At 45.6% G+C, this 25,357-nt stretch overlaps 1 protein-coding gene across 1 annotated transcript; it reads right to left on the bottom strand.

The window, feature by feature from the left end:
- Positions 1–813: 813 nt before the first annotated feature.
- LOC118075416 (uncharacterized) lies at positions 814–20,453 on the bottom strand. Its single transcript, XM_035097377.3, has 9 exons — positions 20,241–20,453; positions 15,189–15,497; positions 12,638–13,813; positions 9,938–10,053; positions 9,504–9,636; positions 5,628–5,785; positions 3,967–4,106; positions 2,870–3,196; positions 814–2,194 (listed from the first exon to the last, which is right to left on the bottom strand). The coding sequence occupies exons 1-9, from the start codon at positions 20,440–20,442 to the stop codon at positions 2,014–2,016; spliced, it is 2,742 nt and encodes a 913-aa protein (XP_034953268.2). The 5' UTR covers positions 20,443–20,453; the 3' UTR covers positions 814–2,013.
- Between the last annotated feature and the right edge of the window lie 4,904 nt (positions 20,454–25,357).

The raw sequence follows: 25,357 nt of genomic DNA, 5'->3' as shown, positions 1-25,357 counted from the left end.
CCATTGAGCAAGTTGAAACAAAGCTCAGTCAGTAGAGCATGAGACTCTTAATCTCAGGGCTGTGGGTTTGAGCCTTGTGGGCCTTGGCTTAACAAAAACAGGGCCAAGTGCAGATGTGTTGCCATACAAATGACATTGCTGGGGGAATGTCTATCTCTGCTCCCACTTCCCTGGTTGGAAGCGTTGTCATCAAGGTGTCTGTGAAAGGGGACAGAAGAGGCCTTATTTACTCTCTGTGAGAAGGTAATGCTATGGGAAATCTCTGTGTCTATTGGAATGTTAATGCTGTGAATCTTCCATTTTGTGCTCAGTCTGTATATGTGTAAATTTAACCTTCTAATCACAGAAATGTCATCAGTCTGGTGACCTTCATTCTAAGGAAACCAAATTTGGGAGACATGTTGGAACTCCTGAAACCTTTTCCTGCTCAGAGATTGGGGTGCATGTAACGGTACACAACGTTTTGCAAAGGATGATGCAGAAGTTTCAGCAGCTTCTTCATCGTCCACTGCTTGACTGGAAATCATTTATAAACAAGCATAGTGTGGCCTTTCACACAGGAGCATCCAGCATCTTTGTTGTTCATGAGCTGCAGCCAAGTTGACTTTTTTTACTCTTCATGAGGCCTATCAGTGTTTTGAACTTCGGGTCAAAAGCATTTGTTTCGTCATATGGTTTGCAAACAACAAGCTCATCCGCTCCCTCTCAAAGGAGTCAGGGTTAACTTTAAACTTTGAGATATATCCTGCGCCACTGTTAGGAATGATTCAGTAAGGTACAGCAGAAAACAGAACATTTGAATTAACATGTTTTAAACAATTTTTTTATTTTATTTAAAGGAGGTTTTTAAATTCACAAATTGAAAGAGCAAAAACAGTTATACATAAAACAATGGTGAGAGATTTCAACATACATGAAGAAATACAGAAAGTATATAGCACCAAACATATTAATAACATTTACCACATAAAACAGAAGTGGGATAAGAGCACTGAGCTGTCTGATAGAATTTGTGTTCATTTGTTGTTGTTGTTGTTTTAAAAAAACTTTTTGTCAAACAGAGAGAAAATGCTATCATATTGTGAGTTTTTGCTGTGGAAAGTCAAAAGAGAGAGAGTCTGGAATGCACCCCCCTCACTCTTTATATGTAGCAGAATTTGGAGGGTTATGAGGTGGTAAAAGCCTCGGGTGCTGACTACAATGGTTAGGGTAGGGAGAGTAGAGACAACGTCCTTGGAGATGTTGTCAGTACCACACAGATGACAAAACACAAGACCATCCACAACAAAACCTATCTACCTTCTGGTGCCAGATAGAAAATCTCAATCAGGGATGTGGAATCGGGTGGCCTTCCAGGTGGCTTTGGACTCCCATTTCCCACCAGCCTGAGCATAGCATAGCATGGCCAATGGTCAGGGATGATGGGGGTTGTAGTCCAGCAACATCTGACGGGCCACAGGCTTCTCCACGCCTGCGCTAAAGGAACTTCTCTCAAGGCTTTTTCATAATTGCTTTGCTAAAGGTTCCTGCTAAGGGCCTTTGCTTAACCGGTGGCAACAAGCTGTCATCTCCACCTGCTTGAAGAAGAGCTAAAGAGACAGTCTGGTGCTGCAACAGAGTCAGCAAAGGAAACGGAAGCCTTGAGTTTTTTAGCAGGATGACAAGAGAGGTTCAAAGGTATGCTGCTGCTTTTGGGGCACCGGGTGTCTGTGTAGAATGACGTCTGCCTAGGTATTTGCCTGGTCACCTGTGCTCACCATTGTACATTTGTAATGTTTCCAGTACTCTCTCATCACAAAAAACCAAAAAACCTGACTCCTTAAAAGACTGCCCCTAGTGGGGAGCATGAAACAAGTTACAGAGAAGAGACAGGTACCTGTTTCCTTGCCCCTGCCGCACTGTGATGTCTTGAAGAGCAATATCTCTCCCCATGCCCCCCAGGTTGGGACAGTGTTTGGTCCCATAGCTTGTGTGCCCACCTCACAGCTGTTGTGAGTGATCTGCAAGGCACCTTTAGTAGTCGTCCTCTTCATTCTGTTGCGGCCGCAACACTACACTGTGGTAGGCCTTGATGCAGGAGAAGGCCGTGGGCGGGATCCGGTGGCGGTCAATCAAGTTGTTTTCCAGGTGCATCGACACAATGTTCGAGTCCTCTGCCACCCGCGTGTCACAGACAGAGTTCAGGGGGACATGCCTGCCAGGAAGAGAGACTAAGAACCCTCAGCATATGCAGGGCTTCACATACAGTACCTTCTCTCTGCAGTACAAACAACGACCCTGTAAGGCGGGCTGAGCATGATCCCCATGTTACAAATTTGGTCAGGAGAGGTGCTGACTGGCTTACCCAAGACAATATAGTGGTGAGTTCATGGATAATACGAGAATGAGATTAAAACTTCTTGGCTCACATAAGTCATCTTTAAAATGAGGGTGAGAGTAGCGAGGCTAGGGATTTGATTTCCCGTGTTTTATCCCAGGAGCAAAATACAACCTTAAGATACCAGGTATTTAAAATAGTTGCCTGCGGAGCCTGGCAATAGCTGTTCTGTTGTGTGCTGGGCTGCCTGTGTGCTTGCTTGCTAATCGGCATATTTATATACATTCAGATATTACACAAATGGCGCCAGTCCCTACAGCACTGTTTCCTCCAAACAGACTGACTGTAATGCCCTAGGATTTCTCATCGCTTGTGGATGCAAAAAGCACAAAGGAGCAGAGTGGGCTCTCTCTTGGAGATGGAGAACCTGTGCCTTTCTCAGTACTGATGGACTCCCACAAGCCCCAGCCAGCATGGCCAATGGTCAGGAATGGTGCAAAGTGGAGTCCAATCACTATGCAAAGGGACACTGTCTCCCCATCCCTGCTTTACCTGATGCGGTTGTGGCTCAGTCTCAGAACCTGCAGCCCCTTTAAGTTCAGGATGCCACGGGGAATGGCTTGGAGCTGGTTGTTGTCCAAGAGCAGCTCAGCAAGGGAGCGGTAGAGCCCCAGGAAGGAGACGGCATGGATGCCATCGTCCCGCAGTGCATTGTGTGACAGATGCAGAAACTCCAGGCCAGGCTTCATATGGGCAAAGACGTAGCCAGGGATGCGCTCAATGCGGTTGTGATGAAGGGTCAGCTGCTTCAGGTGCCGGGGTAGAAATGAAGGCACATGCACTAGGCGGTTGTGAGACAGGTCCAAGGCCTCCAGCTTCCTGAGGAGGAAAAAGACACACACAGTCCTTGGGGATTCCTGAGTTCCCAACAGTGGTGTCCTGGATTTCCTTTTATAGACATGAATTTCTGCCGTTCCGTTCCTTGGGAAAAGCATTGCACTTGGGGGCCTATTATAGTTTAATATGGACAATAAACTTCCTGTATCTGTTTTCACTGTTGTCCATATGACAGTTACCTCCAGCCAGACCTATGACTTTATTATGAGGCATCTTGTCTTTGCTGGCTAAAGGAGTGGTTAGTATTGAAAAATACACAGGTGTTAGTCTTGGAAGGACATGGCAATAAGTTTGGCTGGCATTCATATTTATGGTACGATAAAGTTAAAATGCATAAAGGTTTCATGAATCATGTTATTAGGACGAATTAATATACAGTATGAGATAAATATAAAAAATCTGTTAGAGAAATCTGTTAGAGACACTCTTGTGGCTTTCTCCCATAGAAGCTATATCAGTGAAAAAATGAAATATGAAAAACGAGTGGGCAACATGTAGAGATTTCTTAATGGATATAGATGGAGATGTTAAAATAAAAAGGTCTGGAGAAGATAAAGGTGTAGTAACAGGCTGATTACAATATCATCAACCTAATGAATTGTTCAAATTACCATAGATTAAAAAAAAATGTAATGACAGTCACCTCCAAATCACTGCCTTCCCACACTTTTCCCTTCCTCAATCTGGATTTTCTCATACCCTCTCCTTTTTGGAGTATCACTGGTATGAGAAAACAATGCTAAGGTACTCACGGAAGGTTTATCCAGGCACGTGGAGCAATGCGATCTTCCTGCAATTTGTTGTTGCTCAGAACCAGCACAGTTAGGTTCAGGGTTTTGTTGAGGACACTCTCGGTCACCTCCTCAATGCGATTAGAGTCGAGGTGCAGCTCCTGCAAGGGTGGGAAACTGTTGATTTTAAATTTGTCTTTTAATATGACTCCAGCTTTCCCTCACCCACACACCACACAGTTGATTCCAGCATCCTCCCTCCACCACCTCTTCCTTGGTTCCAGTTCTGCTCAGTCCCTGTCCAGCTTTGTGTGGCAAACAAATCCAGTACCTACCTCACACAACCCATCCACCTCTAAAACAACAACATACAGAAGAACTCCAGAATGAGACAAGTTAAATGGGGCTGGACTGGAGACAGACAGTCATTTTTAAAGAGAGATGAAGGTGGTATCACAGGAGCATAGGGGAATCACCTTGCTGGACCAGCCCTAGTTCAGCATCCTGTTTCACACAATGGCCAACCAGGTGACTCTGGGAAGTCCACAAGGGCAACATACACCCCCCTCCCATGGTTGCAGTGTTAGAAACGGAGAAATGAAAGCTAGGAGATAATTGGCATCCTTAAACCTAGGTTATGGGCGCAACAATGGAATGTCTAGGCACACTTTTTTATAACAAGAATACAAAGGTGAAAATGAATGAACTGCAGCTAAAATATTGTGTTCATTTTTCACATGGTCTTCTAGTCCTTCCCCTGCCCACCCCCTGTTATTCTTAAGAGGGTCTCTTCTCCAGTCTTCAGAGAGTAGCTGGAAGTGGGGAGGCAGAAAAAGGTCCTCCTTTCCTTCCACTCTGCAGTTTTCATCTTAGGTGCAGTACTGTGCCCAGTATTTCCCTGATTTGGACGGTGCTGCTGCTGCCCTGAGCAGACAATGCAGACATCACTGGCCCACTTCAGAGCTTCTTTCTCTATCCTGGCTGCTGCCCAGAGGAGAAGCGGCACCCGGTGAGAGCTCCGCAGTGCACTCCACTAGCCCGGCTAGTGACCTTCTGGGGTGGAGCGGGTAGAAGAGACTAACAGAGAGACCAGCTTGTCCCAGAGGGGGTCTAAAATAAGCAGAGCTTTAAACACACGTGTTAGGGGTAGTGGTGGGAAGAGTATGTTTAAGTTGAAGAATGACAACGGGTAGATCAGGCATAGGCAAACTCAGCCCTCCAGATGTTTTGGGACTACAACTTCCATCATCCTAAGCTAACAGGACCAGTGGTCAGGGATGATGGGAATTGTAGTCTCAAAACATCTGGAGGGCCGGGTTTGCCTATGCCTGGGGTAGATCACTGCCTGTTTTTGATACTGGGTGGTAGATCACAGCCTATTTGGAGTTGGACATGCCTGCTGTACGGTATTCCTTTCAAAACAGAAAATAATACAGTGGTGCAACTGGCTTTCGGGGTTGGTGTGTTGTGCGACAAGCACACAGAGTGCAATGAGTGTTTGTGGGGGGGAGGGAGGTTAATTTCATTGTACACAGGTTGTACATCGACAATAAAGGTATTATCATTAAATCTCATACATTACTTTATACCCCTTGACCTACCAGGTTTGGCTCCTGGTTCAGCTGACAGCCCCCCGACTAGGATCTGGTCCTGTTACAAAGAACAACCCCTGCTGTGCTCACCTGCAAAGAGGCAGGCAAACCTGACGGGATGGCTCGAAAGTGGTTCCGATCCAGTCGCAGGTAGATGAGTCTGCTCAGGGGCTTGAAAGTGGTGGGGGGCACGTTCCCATCATGCAGCTGGTTTGCCTCCAGCTCCAGGGTGAGCAGCTTGAATAGACCTGTGCAGAGGAGAGATGAATCCATGAATGCCCTCTGACCACTTGCAGCAAACCTGCTTATTGAGCTTATTCATCCTCATGATGTTCGTCACAAAGTTCGTGGGAACATTATATGGTGGCAGCTATTTTTTAAGCATTGGTTCTTATTTCTTTGCAGGAAGGTTATATGATGTTGCATCAAGCATATACCACACTTTCCAGGACATTTCCCCATCCTATCTATCTATCTCTCTCTCTCTATCTATCTATCTATCTATCTATCTATCTATCTATCTATCTTTAATGGATTTTTAATGGATTTTGATTGATTTTCAAAATATAAAACAGCAAGTTCCCCTCGCACCTAGAATAAAGAAACTTCTCTGTTCCTTCCCATCATGTTTCCTTGCTGCAGAAAGCCAAGGTTTTTGCGGGGGGGGGGGGCAGTTTTGTTGCACAAGACCACTGAAGCCGTTTGAATTGTGCAGTATACATTTGCTGCTATGCCATTTAATTCTACCTGCAAAAATAGCAACAGTCTGGATGTGCTATCACAGCGCTGTGGAGGAATTAATTCTTTGAAGGCTCATGTATGAGATGAGAAGCGGGGCTCCCCAAATGAAATTGCATTCAGAAATCAGTCCAGTGCTGGAATTATACTGGGACAGGCAGAGCACCCCTTAAGGAAATCCACTAATCTCACTCCCAAATCATGCCCTCCATAGCCTTTGAAAAACAGCTGCAAAGGAGGACCTCACAGAAGCTAAGAGGGCTACCCCCCCCCCAACTGAAATACACAATACAGGACTGATATGCAGGTCAATATACATTTGAATATGGGTCAAATATTCTTCTCTTTGCCCATCCCCACCCTGCCTCCCATTACCAGCCTTGCTCATATGCTCGTTGTCTTTTCGCTGACATGGAGGGATTTAGCAAAGAATGGAGGAAGCTTCACCTGCCAAATTTCTGCCTCCCCAAGGGTGCTTGGAAAGACACAGGGGCAACAACAGTTTAACAGGGGAGAAATATTTTGGCAACACAGCTATCAGAATCCCCCAATTGTTAAGAAACAAAAATTTCAAATTATATAAAATTGATACACGTAAGCATATTAGCCCAGTTTTTACATTTCCTTTCAGTTTCCACCGCTGGAACACTCTCAGGATGGACAGGGTGGAAACAAGGGGCCTCTGTTAACTGCAGAACGTGCTCCCAGGAGGCCTAGTGTGTATCCCAGCTTCCTGTTTAGCCCCCATTTATCAGCTGCTAACAAACTTCTCAGGAACCAACCCACACACATCCAGCACTGGGCAGTTATAGAAGCAGAAAGAAGCTAGACCAGTAATAGCAGGCTTCCTGGCTTCCAAACTGATGGAAGATCTTCACACCGATACTGGAAATAGCAAAACGTGTCTGCATGAACACGGTGCATTGTATTCAGTAGAGCGCTGACTTTGTCAAAGGACAGTGGAGGGGAAACATATCTAGATTTGCCTTTGTAGTAGCGCTCCATGAGATTTGTTTGCGGGGGGGTCCTCTTTTTGCTACTGTTGTCTACTTTCAATGTGTCTGGGCAATAGTTTCAGGTCATTTAGACACATGGATGCTGTTAGCAAAATGAGGTCACTTCAAATCGCCGTGTATCCCATTCTGTAATTGTTATACTGTGCATCTTGATAACATGTGTGTGTGCAGCAGACACCATTATCTGCAATGTAATTTGCCCATAAAGGTTTACAATGCAAGCCTATGCATCTCTCCTCAGAAGTTGTCATCTTTCTGTCTTGGGAGACAATGGAGTGTGCCTCGGCCGGGGGGGGGGGAGGCAAACTGCTGGAGAATCCCATTGCCTGAAGTGACCTCCCTGGTGGGTGCAAGCCTGGTCAGTGTGTCTAGAGGTCTTGGGCTGCCCAGATGACAAGCCCCCCCCTTCTTGGCCTCACCAAAGGAAAGCAGAGAAATGAGTTTGGCACCAGCTTGGGTTCAGAAACAACATGTACAAAACGGCATCCAACTGTCTTAGAAACTCCACTCCAGATTTGTGTAGGATTTGTTCCTTAGCCTTTTCTTCCCCTGAATATGTTCCACAAGGCAGCAGTGGGGCAAAGGGAAATACAAATGTGCCCTAGGACTCTGGAGACTAGGGTTCAAATTCCCACACAGCCACAGAATTCATGTTGGGCAGTCACTATCATTCAGCCTAACCTACTTCGCAGGGTTGTTGTGAAGCTAAAATGGGTGGGTTCCTTGACGGCAAGGTGGTCTATACGTGTAGTAAATAGTAAGCAAAGGAATGAATTCTTAATATCTTATTAAGCAGTTGCCATAGCTCTAGTCCTGCCTAAAATGTGGAGATCATAAAACAGAGTGGTTGTAATCGCCACCACAATCTTAAATATTAACAGTGGCTATTCTACAGAAAAGCCCACAAGCAACCTTCTCCAAGAGACCTTTGGCCACTTAAACTAGCTATCTGTGGCCTTTTAAGTGGTGTATATGGGGTATCGTTTTCATTTGTTACTCTGGTATGTATTTTTGTGTTTTTATATTGTAAGCTACCCTGTGACCTTCAGATTAAGGGCAGTATGGAAATTTAAGAAATAATAATATAATAATGCTATAATTTCCATGTCTCAGTGCAGTTCTCTTTTCTATGGAAAATGTAAGATTTCCCCCCTAATGACGAAGGGCTTCTCCATTCATCCCATGCCTAGAAACCATGGGGGTCTGAGCAGTTTTCCGCTTGCCCCACTCCTTCCCCAGGGAAAACCTGAACTTTAGTGCTAAATCGGAGGAAACTTCAATCCTAAGAAAACCTGAATTACTGTTTGTTCCGATTGAGTGTTAAAGAGCACCTTTCCCTGAGGATAGAAGCAGGACACAAAGGAGGCAAGAACCAAGCGAAGGACATGTTAAATGGGGGGACAAGAGAAAGAGGAAACTGGAGTGGGGTCGGCAGAGGGGCTGTTGGAGAGAGGAAGCTGGGCTGGAGTGGTCGAGAGATTTAATGTAATTAAGGGACGGATTAAATGGTTTGAAACTGGACTGTATATAAGAGCTGGGGGGGGAGTCATCTGGTTGAGGAGAGGGGATTTAGAATTTATTTGATAAAGGTGAGATGCTAGAATTGTTAGAGTGTATAAGTTAGAATATTTTTAGTGAAAATTAATAGGCTAAAGGGAATAATTAGAGGAATAAGTAGTATATTATGTGGTTTAAAGAATTTTATATAAGGTATTATTTTAAGATTTAAATTGATGGTTTTGGAATCATTTAATTATGAAAATTGCTAATATGGGCTATAACTAGACTCAGGAAGGGAGGAACGGGGAAGTCGAGGTTATGACAGAGTTATTAACACAAGATTGGTTTTTTGTCTTTTTGTTTTTTCTTTTTGTAATTTTCTTTTTCTTTTTTTCTTTTTTCTCTTTTTTCTTATGCTCCTTTTTATAGGGTATTATGATGTAATATGATGATGTGAATGAAATCTTAAGTTGAAAATGCTAATAAATATTTTTTAAATAAAAAAAAGGGAAGAAGCAGGACAGTAGGAAGTATACGGTAGATGAGCCCTTAGGTATGTATGCCAGAGTTTCACAAATCTATAGGGAATGTGACTTAATAGGGTGCCGCCTTGTGTTTACAAAAATCCTGGCACCTAGGAATGAGGGCCTCTGATCATATGCAGAGTACACACACACATCCAAGGAAGGACTTTTTATAAAGTGACCCCTACCTCGGAAGTTGTGTCTCTGCAGTCCTTCTAAATTATTGTCATTCATCTTTAGCTCTTGTAGTGAACTGGGCAAAGCTGGGACTGCAGACAGCCCGTTCCCATCCAGATTTAGGCGCTTCAGCTTGGTGAGATTCTGCATGGAAGAAGAAAGGTACTGACGGGATTGTGATCATGTTCAATAGTCATCAAGAAATAATTCAAGTATTATTGTCTTGCAAATGGGCAAATTATAGAGCAATGGCCCAACACATTCTTTGCATGTACAGTCCTAGTTTCAGGTTCTCCTTTAATTGAAGAAGTTAGGAGTAATTGATTCCCAAAGGTGCCTGTGATAATCTATTTTCCCCTCAGTCATCGTCCCCCAAATAAATTGACTTCCCTCTTTGCTTCTGAACCTCCCTCCATAGCAAAAGGTCTTTCCCGTCTCCACTCACCTTGAAAGCTTCTGGGTGCAGGCCTGCAGAATCCAGCTTGTTCTTGCTGAGATCCAGCCATTCTAGATTGGGCAGCCCCAAGAAAATCCCAGCTGGGATATGTGTGATCTCATTCTCTGGGAAGCAGGAAGGCAGGAAGGAAGGAAGGACGGAAGGTGAGAGGTGCAAAAGCAGTTACAGGGAAGATCACGCTCTGGGCCTTGTAATGGCAACTCTAAAAGCCCAGCTCAGACATCTCATTCTGTTTCTCCAATCCTTTTTTAAAAAATAAATTTTATTAAAGGTTTTCAAACTAATCTATATATATATATATATGTAAACTAATCTATATATATATATATATATGTAAACTGGGTATGTTCCTTCATCTCCAATGTTCAACAAAACTGCTTGACCAATTGAGGTGAAATTTTGTCACAACATCACATGTGAATGTAAAACCCAAAAAACCCCGTGCTCCAAACCTCCCCACTCAGATGAAAATGTATGCTGGGAAAAGAACCAGGTTGCAAGCCAGCACCCTCTAGCGGCAGCTACACTGGTACTACACCTATAGAACCTTCCCTCTCAACAGCACCTCGGCTCCTGTTTACATACTAGGCCGAAGCCTTTCCAGATTAGGCCGAATGGAGGTAGGCTACCGACTCGCCTGGGTGGGGGTTGGGGGGAGGTGGGGATGGGATAGGTCAGGACACGGTGGGACCAGTCACAGGGATAAGCCGGTGGGGGGGAGGGGGCGGGATACGTCATGGATCGGCACAGGGTGGGGGGAGTCACAGGGATGCGCCACAGCAACGCGTGGCAGGGCCAGCTAGTATTCTATAAAATTCCAACTAAAGAGAATAATAGAAAACAATTTATCAAACAGAAACAACTAAAGAGAAAGAGAAAATGAAACACATTAATAATCCTTATGATCCTTATAAGCACAAAATTATGCATACAGGTATTTCTATATAGCCCTCAGTCACCCTTTTATTTTGATCTTCACACACTGATTCCTCCCACCTGGGAGAGCTTCCACTTCTTCAGTCTTCCACTCTGAGGGAAAAAAACTCTGACCTGCCTTTTTCTGCCAGCTCCCTGTACATATCTTCATTCATCACAGATATAAAATTTTAGAAACCACAGAGCCTAGGGCTTGCCGATCAGAAGGTCGGCGGTTTGAATCCCCGTGACGGGGTGAGCTCCCATTGTTCAGTCCCTGCTCCTGCCAACCTAGCAGTTCGAAAGCACATCAAATTGCAAGTAGATAAATAGGGACCACTCTGGCGGGAAGGTAACCACCTTTCCGTGTGCTGCTCTGGCTCACCAGAAGCGGCTTTGTCATGCTGGCCACATGACCTGGAAGCTATACGCCGGCTCCCTCGGCCAATAATGTGAGGTGAGCGTGCAACCCCAGAGTCGGTCACGACTGGACCTAATGGTCAGGGGTCCCTTTACCTTTACCTTTATATACATCTAGTTAATGCTACTCGAGAGGCACCCAAAATCAAAGATCATAAAAGAGACTCAATCCAAAAGAAAAGAGATTGAAAGAGAAGAAAAAAGAGATGTTTCCTTTTCCCTATCTGCCAATTGTGAATATATAACCATTATTCAAAGTATCTAACATATATACTCCTATTTTTTGTTTTTTGTTTTTTCATTCTGCATGATTGTGTTTTCTCAAAATTCCCTCCCATACCTCCAACCATCATATTTTGCCATTCAAGAGATCCTCATAACCATTTTTTTTCTTTTTGATTATCTTCTAGTGTCCTAAATTAGTATTTCACTGGCTCCTTGTGATATGTTTTTCTTTAGGGGTTCCATCAAATCTCAGTAACATATTTGTCCATGTTAGTCTATACTGTAGTTATTTGCCTGTTAAATCATCCTTCTGTTCCATCCTCATAGTCTCTTTCCTTCTTTTCCCTCCCCATAACCATGGTTTGAATGACCTGAAAACTGTGCTCCCACTTCCTGTGCACCAATTCCCTCCTCCAGTCTCTGTTTCCCAGCACCACAAGTTTGCAGGCAAACTATGGTTAGTGCTAACCTCCAAACCGCTGTGATACATTGATTGGACCCTAAAGAATTTGTCCATACTGTATTTGGGTTCCTGTCAGAGCAAAAGTCATGACATTGATCCCAGCAGCACACAAACCTTTTGGGAATTCCAGCTCTAGCTGGCTTCTATCCACCACACAGACCTTTGGAAAATGGGGAGATGGGCCCTTCCAAACTGGTGTTTGGGTGCAAGGGCATTCTGCAACATGTCCTCACACAATTATAGTGGTGGATTTTTTTTCTGCTTTATTTTTTGTTCTGTGATGCTTCCCCAATGCTACCACATGATTGCTCTCCGGAGGGGCTACAATGGAGCAAAAGCAAGAGGAAAAAACACCCCCAAACATTTGGGGAATGAAAAGTTAAAAGGATTTCAGCACTGATTGGAAATTAAACAGTCTGATCACCCCCAAACTTTGCAGGCACAAATAGTATTGAAAGCAGAATCATTAATAATGAGCACACTGCAGAGTACCGACTGAACAAGGCTGCAGTCCTATACACCTTTACCTGGGAGTAAGTCCTACTGAGCTCAGTGGGGTTTACTTCTGAGTAGACATGTATAGGTGTTTACACTGGGAATGAGGTGAGGTGGTGAGGCACAGGGGGGTGAAGAAGAAAAACCCCTTTCCTGCCTCAGATATTCACCTGCCAGGTAGAGGGTTCTGAGCGCAGTGTCACTCAGCCTGGGCACGTGTTTCAGGCGAGCATTGCCACAAGCGATGGCATGTTCAGAAAGCAAGCAGGTCACAGGCAAGGATGGCATTATGGGCACCTCTCTTTCCTTTGGCACGGCAGGTTGCCATTTCGGTGTGCCTCCTGCTCTGAAGACATTTTTATGAGACACGTTTTGTTCTTTCACAGCCTCCGTTTGGGTGACATTTCTGAAGGAGACACCAGGCAGATTCCTTGCTCGTGCCTGTCCACCTTTCCTGTGCAGTATGCCATGTTCTGCCCCTGCCAGTGACTGACTGATATTTCTGCGGGAAGAACTGGAGTCTTTCCTTGGCAATGGCCAACTGGCATTCTGGTGAGAAGGTCTGTGCTCCTTGTTGACCTCTGCCCGACTGATATTCCTTTGCTGGGAGCCAGCCTGCTTCCCTGGCAATGCCTGGCTTGCATTCCTGTGAGAAAATCTGGGTTTTTCCTGTGGCACAGCCTGGCTGACATTCTTATGGGTAAGGGTGGGCTCCTTCCTGACCTCAACCCAGCTGGTATTCCTATTTGGGGTAGTGAGTCTTTTCCCTGACAGTGCCTGGCTATCATTTATGTGAACAACTCTGAGCCGCTTATTCATCTGTGCCTGGCTGGCATTTCTCTGTGAGATGCCTTGCTTTTGCCGTGTCAGTGACCAACTGGTGTTTGCCGACGGAATGCCATGTTCTTTCTCTGGTGGTGCCTTGCTGGCCTTTTTTGGGAGAAGCCTGGGCTCTTTCGCTCCCTGGGCCTGAGTGCCATTCCTAGTGAGGGCACTATACTCTTTCCGCATGAGGGTGTGACTGGCATTTCTGAAGAGGGGGCCATGCTCCTTTCTTGATGCTGGCCTGCTGGTATTCCTGTGAGGAGAGACGTTCTCCTTTTGCAGCAGTGCCCGGCTGGCATTGCTTTGGAGCGTTCTGGGCTCCTTTCCTTCTTTTACCTTGCCAGTATTTTTGTGGGTAGGACTAGAGAGTGCCTGGCTTTCATTTCCATGCCAAGGGCCTGACACTTTTCCTATCTGTATCCGAGTACTATTCCTATATGTGACGGTGTATTCCTTTCCTGCCTTTGCCTTCTGTGGGCCAACAGGTTCCCTCACTGGTGTTTTCTCTACATGGATCAAACCTGTCGAGACAAAAGATACACAATGAAAGGCAAAGCAGACTAAGACGTTTTGGCACCTACATGACCCATCTCCACTCCACCCCCCACCTAACAGGGGGCCCCATACCTAATTAACAGTCCTTGATTAACCTGGGGCACCATTGACCAGGAAATTGCCCTGCACAAAGAAAGGCAACTTTCTTTGACTTTCTGACTTTCTCTCTTGCCCAGCTGTTCATTCAAACGGGGAGCCATGGGTTAGATCAGTCTTCCACTCAGCCACATGTTGAACTCCACTTTCAGATGCAGGTGCCTTGCGCTTAGAGCCAAGTCTGTTGGAAGAGGCCTTCTGCATGCCACCGTTTTACATTTCCCACAGCGCCCCTTGGCAACGCTATGTTGATGGTAGCTAAAAATGGCACCTTGCAGCTCCCCACAACTTGTTACCAAATAAACACCATTGATATAGGAAGAGTCCCAATGGAGTGCACTTCTCTGGGGGTCCCAACAGCCTGGGCATCAACCCTACTGTATTAACTGTACAGCTAATGTTGAGGGACCCAGGTAGTGCTGTGGTTAAACCACTGAGCCTAGGGCTTGCTGATCAGAAGGTCGGTGGTTCGAATCCCTGCGACTGGGTGAGCTCCCATTGCTTGGTCCCAGCTCCTGCCAACCTAGCAGTTGGAAAGCACGTCAAAATGTAAGTAGATAAATAGGAACCGCTACAGCGAGAAGGTAAACGGCGTTTCCATGTGCTGCTCTGGTTTGCCAGAAGCGGCTTTGTCATGCTGGCCACATGACCTGGAAGCTGTACGCCGGCTCCCTCGGCCAATAATGCGAGATGAGCACGCAACCCCAGAGTCGGTCACAACTGGACCTAATGATCAGGGGTCCCTTTACCTTTAATGTTCGTTAGTCTGCAACATGTTTTAGTGACTAAAAGAAACATCCACCTGTATTGTATATTTAATCTGAAACTGCAAGTACACTAAGTAAAAGTCAAATGTTCTTTAAACATTAAAAGAGAGTGTATTGCAAGGTTTTTATAGGAGGGGAAAGAGAACTAAAGTCAGACAGCCCAGGGCGCCTTCTGCATACTCTGCAAATGGGAGCTACAGTCTAATTCCCACAATTAGGTAGAAGTAGTTTGTTAAGGGCACTAGGTATAGTAGCCCTTAACATTCCCGAGACTCTTTGCAGGGTGTGTGTGCTCTAAATGTATGCTGCACACACAGCCTTACTCAGAAGTAAGGCCCACTGAGTTTAGCAGGACTTACTTCCTAGTATACATGCTTGGAACTGCAGCCTAAAACTGGTAGGCAAGCTTAAAAATGAAACTAGTCCAAGCTTATTTACAGGCTGGCCTTCATCCCTTTATTCCCCCTCTTCTTCATACCTTTCTGAAGGTGCATACTGCCCGCCTGGGCCAGGCTGAGGTTTGTCGCAGGGGCAGCGGATTCTGGCTTGGCACCCACGCTGCTGCCGGCAGCCTCTGCTCTCTTTGCGCCCAATTCCTTCTTTCCAAATTTGGACAACTTCTTTGGCACACCTCCCTGCCCCAGATTTTGGCCATTCAGGTAGTTGGGGAGTGCTGCCTCCTTCCTCCTCAAGACACTGTTCTTCAGGATCGAAGGCTTTTCACCTTTCTGGCGCAAGCCCTTTCCTCCTGCAACACTCCCCACGTCGGCTACAGATTTGAGGGTCTCTGCAAATTCGTAAGGGGAAACAGAAACCACGATACCTCGGTTATTTACTTAGGATTTTAAAAATGCACATCCTGCCTAACTATGTAATAGTCAGCTTCTAAAATGATGCCTCATCAGAGTGACCAGGAAACAGGACCTATGTATGCATATTGTCCTAATTAAGCAGATTGGATCAGATTTGCTCCCTAAGGCCTGGGATCATTGGGGGCAGGAAGCAGGTCAAGGTGCTGCATCTTGTGGTGTCCCTGGGGGCATTTCCTTTCTCCTCCCATGTGTGTCAGTGGCTGCCAATAAGTCCTACCAGAAAAATCAATGCACTTCCCTTGGGAGTCCTGCAGCAGGATGGTAAAACCTGACCCTGGGTTCTAATGTGATGAGGGGCACGGGGCTCATCCAGACTTCCTTTGGCACCCTGCTTTCCAGCCACAGGTCCAGGCTTTAGAGTTCCCTGACCAAGCAGCTTTGTGTTTGCCCCACAGCTTTCCCTGGGAAAGCCCATGTTTTACTGCTGAATTGAAGCAAATGGCCACCTGTGGAAAACCCGATTACCATTTGTGCCGATTCAGTGGTGAAATGCAGGTTTTCCCGGGGGAAACAACGAGACAAAATACAAAATGCTTGGCCATGAAGCTTTAAAGCCTGGACCTGTTCCTAGGAACTCTGCACAAAAGGAAGTCTGTGGGAGCAAGTCCCCAGAGAAAAGATTTTCTCTCTGAGCACTTCCAGGTGGCCGATTGTTTTGGGTGGGATTCAGTGACGCACTGGCCAACCACACATTTACACTTGATTGGGAGGTCTCACACACAAACAAATCCACTTCCCCAAAAGATCATAATTTCTTTGATAAGGAATATGCAGACAGGACACTGGTCTCAACTTCCAGCATGGCTGCTAAGATGTGTCTAGTATTTAGTAGCCAGCATCTATCACAAACCATAAATGCTAATTTAAGCAAGTATCCTCTAGGAGTCAGTGCCCCTTTTAATAACATTCCCATTACAATACTTTTATGTCCACTTCCCCCTACACTGCACACCTCAATGCTGTCCTTAAATTTTATTTTGGAAACTTCAGCTGGTGTAGAATTCTGCAACCCAGTTGCTTACTGGGGTCAGGTGCAAGGACATATTACTCCAGTTTTTGCTCATCTGCACTGGCTTCTTGCTTGCTTTGGGGCACAATCAGGACCAGCCTTATCAAATGGATTAGAAAGGTCCATATATTGTTAATTTCTTCTGTACTCTCAATGGAGCTACTGCAGTCTGGATCAAGTCGATCCTGGGTGAAGCATTACATGATGAATGCTGAGGCTTTGTTTGCTGTGCACATCAACAGAATATTTTCTGCTGATTTTGGGGCTATCCATAAAAAAATCTGGGTCAGCCCTTGCCAGAGGACACATACACAAGACCACACTTTTTTTGACTTTGAATGAATGACTGCTGAATCACAACTGCTCTTTAAGGCTGTTTTCTAAGTTGAATTGCTGCTGGAGTCCTTTAGAACTGCTAACTGCCAAGAATTGTCTTTCCATATTAACTGGCAGTGGAATTAAAGCATAATTTCTGCATAGCATTATATTGGTATTAGTTTGTGGGGCCTTGACTCCCCTAAACTCCTGGGTCTGGTGGGTCTTGGAGTTTGATCAGTATTAAGATGGACTGCCAGGTGCTGAATTGAGCAGTGTGAAAATACAGGCCACCCTGATGATGGCCTCTAAATATGAGTCCTTGAGAACAAGGACAGGGGGGATAAGCCATCAGCCAGCAAATGGGTGGAACCCTGTCCTGGGCTCTGGGTAGTTAGCAGAAGACAATGCCAGAGTTTTTAGGAGGAAGAAGTTTCAGGATTGCAGTTGGGTATGATGTAAGCCAAGATCATGGCCACTGGTCCCATCACCTCCTGGCAAATAGAAGGGGAAGAAATGGAGGCAGTGAGAGATTTTACTTTCTTGGGCTCCATGATCACTGCAGATGGTGACAGCAGTCATGAAATTAAAAGACACCTGCTTCTTGGGAGAAAAGCAAGGACAAACATAGACAGCATCTTAAAAAGCAGAGACATCACCTTGCCGACAAACAGGGCAGTCTCGAGCAGGTTGGCCGCCCTGGCGCTGAGGGGCGGAGATCGCTCCGGCACCCCCGCCCTCACAGGGCGCAGCATGGTTTCCGTGCAGCTTTGCCGTGCGGTGCCCTGCCTACCGGCCCGCCGCCCTGACGCACCGCGCCACCAGGGGTCTACCTAGAGCCGGCCCTGCCGACAAAGGTCCGTATAGTTAAAGCTATGGTTTTCCCAGTAGTGATGTATGGAAGTGAGAGCTGGACCATAAAGAAGGCTGATCACCGAAGAATTGATGCTTTTGAATTATGGTGCTGGAGGAGACTCTTGAGAGTCCCATGGACTGCAAGAAGATCAAACCTATCAATTCTGAAGGAAATCAGCCCTGAGTGCTCCCTGGAAGGACAGATCCTGAAGCTGAGGCTCCAATACTTTGGCCACCTCATGAGAAGAGAAGACTCCCTGGAAAAGACCCTGATGTTGGGAAAGATTGAGGGCACTAGGAGAAGGGGACGACAGAGGATGAGATGATTGCTGGGAGCCCCTCCATCAGAGGCTCAGACTGTATATGTGAGTAAATAAACCCTATCTCATAAAGACATCACAGCCTCTGCTGTGGTAAGCACCTGGAGCCTGAAATCTAACTCTGCTCAGAGGTTGGGGTGGCATGTAACAATATTATACCATTGTTAAACAATATACCATAGCTAAAATCTTTCTATAATCTTTGCTTGCAAACAAGTTTTAGTCAGAAAAAGTCCTTGGCCTTGTAAAATGAAAATCCTGCCTATGTTATTTCCTTCCATTGACTGGAGGATTGTTGGTGATTGAATAACCTCCATGAATTGTCCCTGTTGCCATTTCTCTTCCTGTTTGATAGAGAGGCTTTGATTACTGGTTTTCTTGCTCTTTTACTTTTTTATGTTTTATGCTAAACAGTGTTATTTTACTATTATGTTTTTTAAAAAAACAAAAACCAAGTACTTAAAGACGGCCGCCACATCCATGAACAGAACACGACACTGGGCAATTAACTGTCTAAACCTATTTACTTTGATGTCCATCTTATAGAGTCTAAAGCATGTGTCGGATTGCAGCCTAGGAGATGTTATTCAGCAGTAACCCTCCAGACGGAATAAACAGGAAGCAATAATATGGGGAGGACCTGCAAACAGGAACTTTAAAGCTGCAGTAGTCCTGCAAAGCTTCAACAGTCTGTGGAGACAACCCCCCAAAACACACACAATATATCAAGCCTGCAAATTACAGGAGATAACACAGAAACCAATGGACTACAATGATTCGACAACAACATGATTTCTTTTCTCCATTAAAAGTATGTGAACAAAGGGTGGCAATTTCAGATTCCAGTGTGGAAGTAACCATACCGTAAATGTTGAGCAGAGGCTACCTCCATGCATAAGTGTATACTGAAAAAAATGTGGGGAAATGTGCGTCCTTTTACCCCAGGAAAAACAACTGATGGCTTAAGGCACATATTTGTCCCCAGATGTTTGTTATGTGGGCCAAATCATTTTGGTTTGCCTGGGGCTCATTAGCATAGCCATAGCAAAGAGGCTCACATGCAGTTTTGCCAAGTGGCTGCCATACACCACTTGCTAAGGGGCTTATTCTCACATGGCAGTGCAATGTACACATATTCAAATTCATGGTTCACAGCATCATTTATAGCAGTGGTCCTCAACCTTGGGCCTCCAGATGTTTTTGGCCTACAACTCCCATGATCCCTAGCTAGTAGGACCAGTGGTCAGGGATGATGGGAATTGTAGTCTCAAAACATCTGGAGGCCCAAGGTTGAGAACCACTGATTTATAGCATATGCAATACTACAAATGGCATCACCACCAATCCCTACCTCTCCATCCAGCGTGTGCATTTGTGCAGCCACGCTCCAAGCAAAAGGAGCTTGTGGGAACGTTTTCTTTTGGTTTTGCACCCTCCACTTCTGGAAACGGGGTAAGATTCTAGATGAACCTGCCTGCAAAATCCCAGCTGCATGTGGGACAGCTCTTAGAGTCATAGAATCATAGAATCGTAGAGTTGGAAGAGACCACAAGGGCCATCCAGTCCAACCCCCTGCCAAGCAGGAAACACCATCAAAGCATTCTTGACATATGCCTGTCAAGCCTCCGCTTAAAGACCTCCAAAGAAGGAGACTCCACCACACTCCTTGGTAGCAAATTCCACTGCCGAACAGCTCTTACTGTCAGGAAGTTTTTTCTAGTGTTGAGGTGGAATCTTCTTTCTTGTAGTTTGAATCCATTGCTCCGTGTCCGCTTCTCTGGAGCAGCAGGAAACAACCTTTCTCCCTCCTCTATATGGCATCCTTTTATATATTTGAACATGGCTATCATATCACCCCTTAACCTTCTCTTCTCCACCTCTTATTCTTCAATGTGGGCTGACACACTGCAGGACAGACGGGGCTAGACAAACAGGGCACAAAGTATTGAAGCCGACCTTCCCTTCTTCACAGTTGCCTTTTTTTCTGCAAGTGTCCACAGGGGTGAGAGACTGTATCAGTTTGGTACATTTCACTATTTTGTGGTAGTCTGCACGGCTGCCCGCTTTATGTCCCCACTCTTTCGCTTTTCAACCACGCCCCTTTGGAAGCCCCTCCCTTACGCAGTTCCATCACCCACACAGCCTTCCCCCTGACTCACCTTCCGCCACACCCTTCCCCAGGATGAGCTCGCTTGCTGCCTGCTGCTTTCGTCGCTTCCCGGGATGAGCTGCTGGCACATCAAGGGCAGGAGAGGATGAGGAGCTCAAGCCCTTCCTTGGGCTTTCAGATTTTTTCCGGGCAGCCCAGCCAAGGGGAGCCCACAGAGCCAAGGCAAAGAGAGCAGGAAGAAGGAGCTTCATGCTTGCTCTGCCTTCCAAGCAGAGCAAGCCTGCTGAGCTCCAGGCTGGTTTCACCACTCGACACATATTCCTGTACAGGGAGAGGTTTATATTCTTCATCCCCACAACTCTGACGATGGGGAGGAAGAGGGAGGGAGGGAGGGAGGGAGGGGGAAAGCGGGGCTTTGACTGGAGCAAATGGAGGGAAAGCTCTGGCAGGACCAAGGGGGCTCTGGCAGTTAATGTCCGTTGGGGGAGCCGGCTCACCTAAGACAGGGGAGTTTGTCTATTAGCACCTGGCCAGGCTCCGAGGTCTCACTCCAATGAATGGCACTTCTGTGCATGCACACAACCAGCTACTGTGAAGAAACCGTGAGCTGCTCTTGTTAGAGAAGGAGATTTGACGCCTCCAGGGCCTAAGCTGGCCCATCCCAGCACACTGCCAGGTCTGTGACTACAGAAACCAGCATCCGTCTGGTGGAGGGGCAGGGGGTTTTGCTGGCTGATGATTCAGCAGGGGTCCAATATGGTCTCAGGGATTTGGGCAGGTTGTGAAGCTTCCCTTGAATGAGCCCATTGTTTGGGGGCACATAACACTCAGAATTGCCACTGTGTCTTCTCAAAGCAATAGCTTCCAAGCTGCTTTCTCTGGGGTATCTCGGAGGTTCCTCCTCTGAAGCTTACTAGTCTCACCACAGTCACAAACTGACAAGTTTACCACAGCCTGCTCAGGTCACCAATACTTTCCCTGCAATACCTAATCCTGATGGTTGGGGGGGGGTGTTTAAAATATTTTGCAACCACTGATCTTCAGAAGATTCCAGGGTGGTGTGAAGAAGAAGAAGAAGAAGAAGAAGAAGAAGAAGAAGAAGAAGAAGAAGAAGAAGAAGAAGAAGAAGAAGAAGAAGAAGAAGAAGAGGAGGAGGAGGAGGAGGAGGAGGAGGAGGAGGAGGAGGAGTTTGGATTTGATACAGTGGTGCCTCGCTTAACGAACGCCCTGTAAGACGAAATTTTCGCTTAAAGAAAGGATTTTTCTAGCGGAGGTTGCCTCGCTAGACGAATTCATTTTACGAAAAAAATTAGTCTAGCGAAACGCGGTTTCCCATAGGAATGCATTGAAATTCAATTAATGCGTTCCTATGGGCAACAAAAAAAATAAAAAAAATCAATGCATTCCTATGGGATTCACTAGACGAATTTTTCGTTATAAGAATAGACCCGTGGAACGAATTAAATTCGTCTAGCAAGGCAGCACTGTATCCCGCTTTATCACTACCCGAAGGAGTCTCAAAGCGGCTAACAATATCCTTTCCCTTCCTCCCCCACAACAAACACTTTGTGAGGTGAGTGGGGCTGAGAGACTTCAGAGAAGTGTGACTAGTCCAAGGTCACCCAACAGCTGCATGTGGAGGAGCGGAGATGCGAACCCGGTTCCCCAGATTAGGAGTCTACTGCTCTTAACCACTACACCACACTGGCTGTTCATACAACAAAGGAATACAATCTTATTTTTTTTATAAAAAAAAACAAACCGTAACAACAACAACAATTACTATATTATTTGGTAAATGTTTGTCCAGTATTGTTGCCAAACTCAGCACAAAGGTTCCCAAGGTGGGGGGGGGGCAGGGCCTTGTGTGGATGTCAGGTGCCATTTTGAGTCAAGATGGTGGACAAAAACATCACTTTGGTGCAACATTGCCTGTTTTTTGGCATAGGTTTGGCCACATCTCGAGATACCATTTCCAATTTCGGCATGTGGGTTCCTGAGGAGGAGGCGGCAGCAGTCTTTGTCAGTGTTTGGATACTGGGCAGTTGTCCTCTCTTTCTCCACACTGAATAGCTGCCAATCTGCTTTCATGAAGATCAATGCTTTCCAGTGTGTATATGTATATGTATATGTATATGTGCATCTTTTTCCAACTCTGGTTGCCATTTTAAAAAAAAATTACTACAGATTTTTTGATCCTATGAGTCACCGTAGCACTGAAGGAGCCGTGCCTTTCTCAGATCTTTGGAAGAGATGGTGACAGGTCTGGCCACAGCTCCATGTGTGCACTGGTTGGTAAAGGTAAAGGGACCCCTGACCATTAGGTCCAGTCGTGACCGACTCTGGGGTTGCGCGCTCATCTCGCATTATTGGCCGAGGGAGCCGGCGTACAGCTTCCAGGTCATGTGGCCAGCATGACAAAGCCGCTTCTGGCAAACCAGAGCAGCACATGGAAATGCCATTTACCTTCCTGCTGTAGCGGTTCCTATTTATCTACTTGCATTTTGACGTGCTTTCGAACTGCTAGGTTGGCAGGAGCTGGGACCAAACAACGGGAGCTCACCCCCCGTCACAGGGATTCGAACCGCTGACCTTCTGATCAGCAAGCCCTAGGCTCAGTGGTTTAACCCACAGCGCCAACTGGGTCCCCGCACTGGTTGGTATGCAACAGCTAATTATTATCTGCCCCTAGCGAGCAGGATTAGGATGGCGCTGGAGTTATGGTGATGCACATCACTGCTTGCTCATTTCTGCTGAAACTGCTTCATAGGCACAGCCATTTAAAGTATGAAGTTGCAATGTGGAAATGTATTAAATGCTCATTTAAAAAGAGATCTTCCAGATCTGCTCCTCTAATTAAAGAGAAGATTGAAATATGCCTGCAGTGAGTGTGTGTGCTGTAGAATCCAGCCTTCAGAAGACAAAGATTGAAAAAGGTCAAAATCATAATTAGGCCTGTGCTACAATTCCACAGGAATCCAGAAAAATGCACAGAAATCATATTCCCAATAATTTTAGATTTCTTGTTTGAAAAAGCATCTTTCTTGTCCTTATGCTTGAAATGCAGTTATCTGCTAAAGCCTTTGAAACAGGAGAGTGGCTGGAAAAGCCTGTATATACATCACCAGTTTAAAACACAGCTGCTGCTGCTGCTGCTGCTGCTGCTGCTGTTGTTGTTTAATCATTTAGTTGTGTCCGACTCTTCGTGACCCCATGGACCAGAGCACGCCAGGCACTCCTGTCTTGCACTGCCTCCCGCAGTTTGGTCAAACTCATGTTCGTAGCTTCAAGAACACTGTCCAACCATCTCGTCCTCTGTTGTCCCCTTCTCCTAGTGCCCTGCTGGAGCATGGGTAGATTCTGCAAGTGAATGAGATGATAATGAGGCTTTCAAAAGTCCTTAATGTTAGCGGCAGATTATAGGGTAGTGAGAGACTGTTCAATTCTTTCCTTTGATGGGGTTTCCACTTCATGCTAGCAGTTATAATGTTGTTGTTTAGTCATGTCCGAGCAGTTATAATGTTGTTGTTTAGTCGTTTAGTCGTGTCCGACTCTTTGTGACCCCATGGACCAGAGCACGCCAGGCACTCCTGTCTTCCACTGCCTCCCGCAGTTTGGTCAGACTCATGTTGGTAGCTTCAAGAACACTGTCCAACCATCTCATCCTCTGTCGTCCCCTTCTCCTTGTGCCCTCCATCTTTCCCAACATCAGGGTCTTTTCCAGGAGTTTTCTCTTCTCATGAGGTGGCCAAAGTATAGGAGCCTCAGCTTCATGATCTGTCCTTCCAGCGAGCACTCAGGGCTGATTTCCTTCAGAATGGATAGGTTTGATCTTCTTGCAGTCCATGGGGCTCTCAAGAGTCTAAAACACAGCTATGTCACTATTTCTCTCAATTTGTATTGGGGCTGGTTTTGGGGAAGATGCAATCAAAGCACAGTATTTCATAAGAAATGGCAGGATAAATGTGAATTGTGGCTAACATCATGTGTATACCACTTCCCAAAGCAGCAGAGGGAGTCCACTAGATGTAAACTGGAGAGGGCAGCCTGACATTCCCATTGGTGGGCCTTCAGTGCCCTTCTGAGGTCCCTGCTCCACCCCCTAACTAGGGAAACAATCCTGAATAAATTAGACAAGTTAATATGAATTACAAATACATGCCCAATTTATATATTTCATACAGGTTAAAGAATTCAACTTTTCTTGGTAAAAAATTTGAATGATCTAGTAGTAGAATTCTACATTCATTCATTCGTTTATTGCGTGTTTACTCAGAAATGGTTCTGCTATGTCATGGAGTCTACACATATTAACTGTGCATAGCATTGCTGCCCTTGTGTTACACTGTTTTATTTTTCTAATACTGTAAATTACTACACCAATCAAAGCTTGCTTTGTTTTTTAAACATCTCTTTTGTTCTGAGCCAGTCTCATGATTTCAGTGCCAACACTTACTAAGTGTTATTAATAAGCCTGCAATTCAGGGCCATTAACCAGCACTTTCCCTAACAAACATGCTATTAAGTACTTGACAATCCATGAATGTAATTCCCTCCTATAGAGTGAACTGACATTGTTGAAATGAAATGGGGACACCTAGACATAGATATGTCTACATAGAAAATGACATTTTATGAACAGCAAAGGTCAAAACAAAGGCTAATTTCGAAAAGCTTAAGGAACTTCTCAGTGAAATCCCATAGTCAGAAATACTCAGAGAGAAGAGGGTCCAAGATGGATCAGAGGCAGACAATTCCAAGAAGAAAGAAAAGTGAGGGGGCCTAAAGAAACCAGTATGACTGCTTAAGGAGCTTAGAGATGAGATTTAAGAAGGGCATGTATCAGAAAGGGAAGAAAGGGGAAATTGCGAGAGTAGAGTATATACAAGTAACCAACAGTTGCAGGGAGAAGGTCAGACGAGCCAAAGTTGAGAATTAACTCAGGCTTGCAAGAGAGGTTAAAAATAATTTTAAGAGGTTTCTTTGGCTATGCTTGAAGCAAGTGAACAAGCAAGTTAACAGGTCCTTTGCGTGGAGAAGATGGAGATGTGTTATTTAGTGACAGAAAGATGGTGGAACTGCTCAACACCTACTCTGTTTTCACCCAAAAGGAAAGTAGTGGCCAACCTGGTGAAAACTGAATAAAGAATGCAAGGAGGGAGCTGC

This window comes from Zootoca vivipara, chromosome 15, assembly GCF_965207765.1.
Source record: "Zootoca vivipara chromosome 15, rZooViv2.hap1.1, whole genome shotgun sequence".
Lineage (NCBI taxonomy): Eukaryota > Metazoa > Chordata > Lepidosauria > Squamata > Lacertidae > Zootoca > Zootoca vivipara.
Note: the sequence above shows the minus strand (reverse complement) of the source record. Positions and strands in the feature narration are given on the sequence as shown.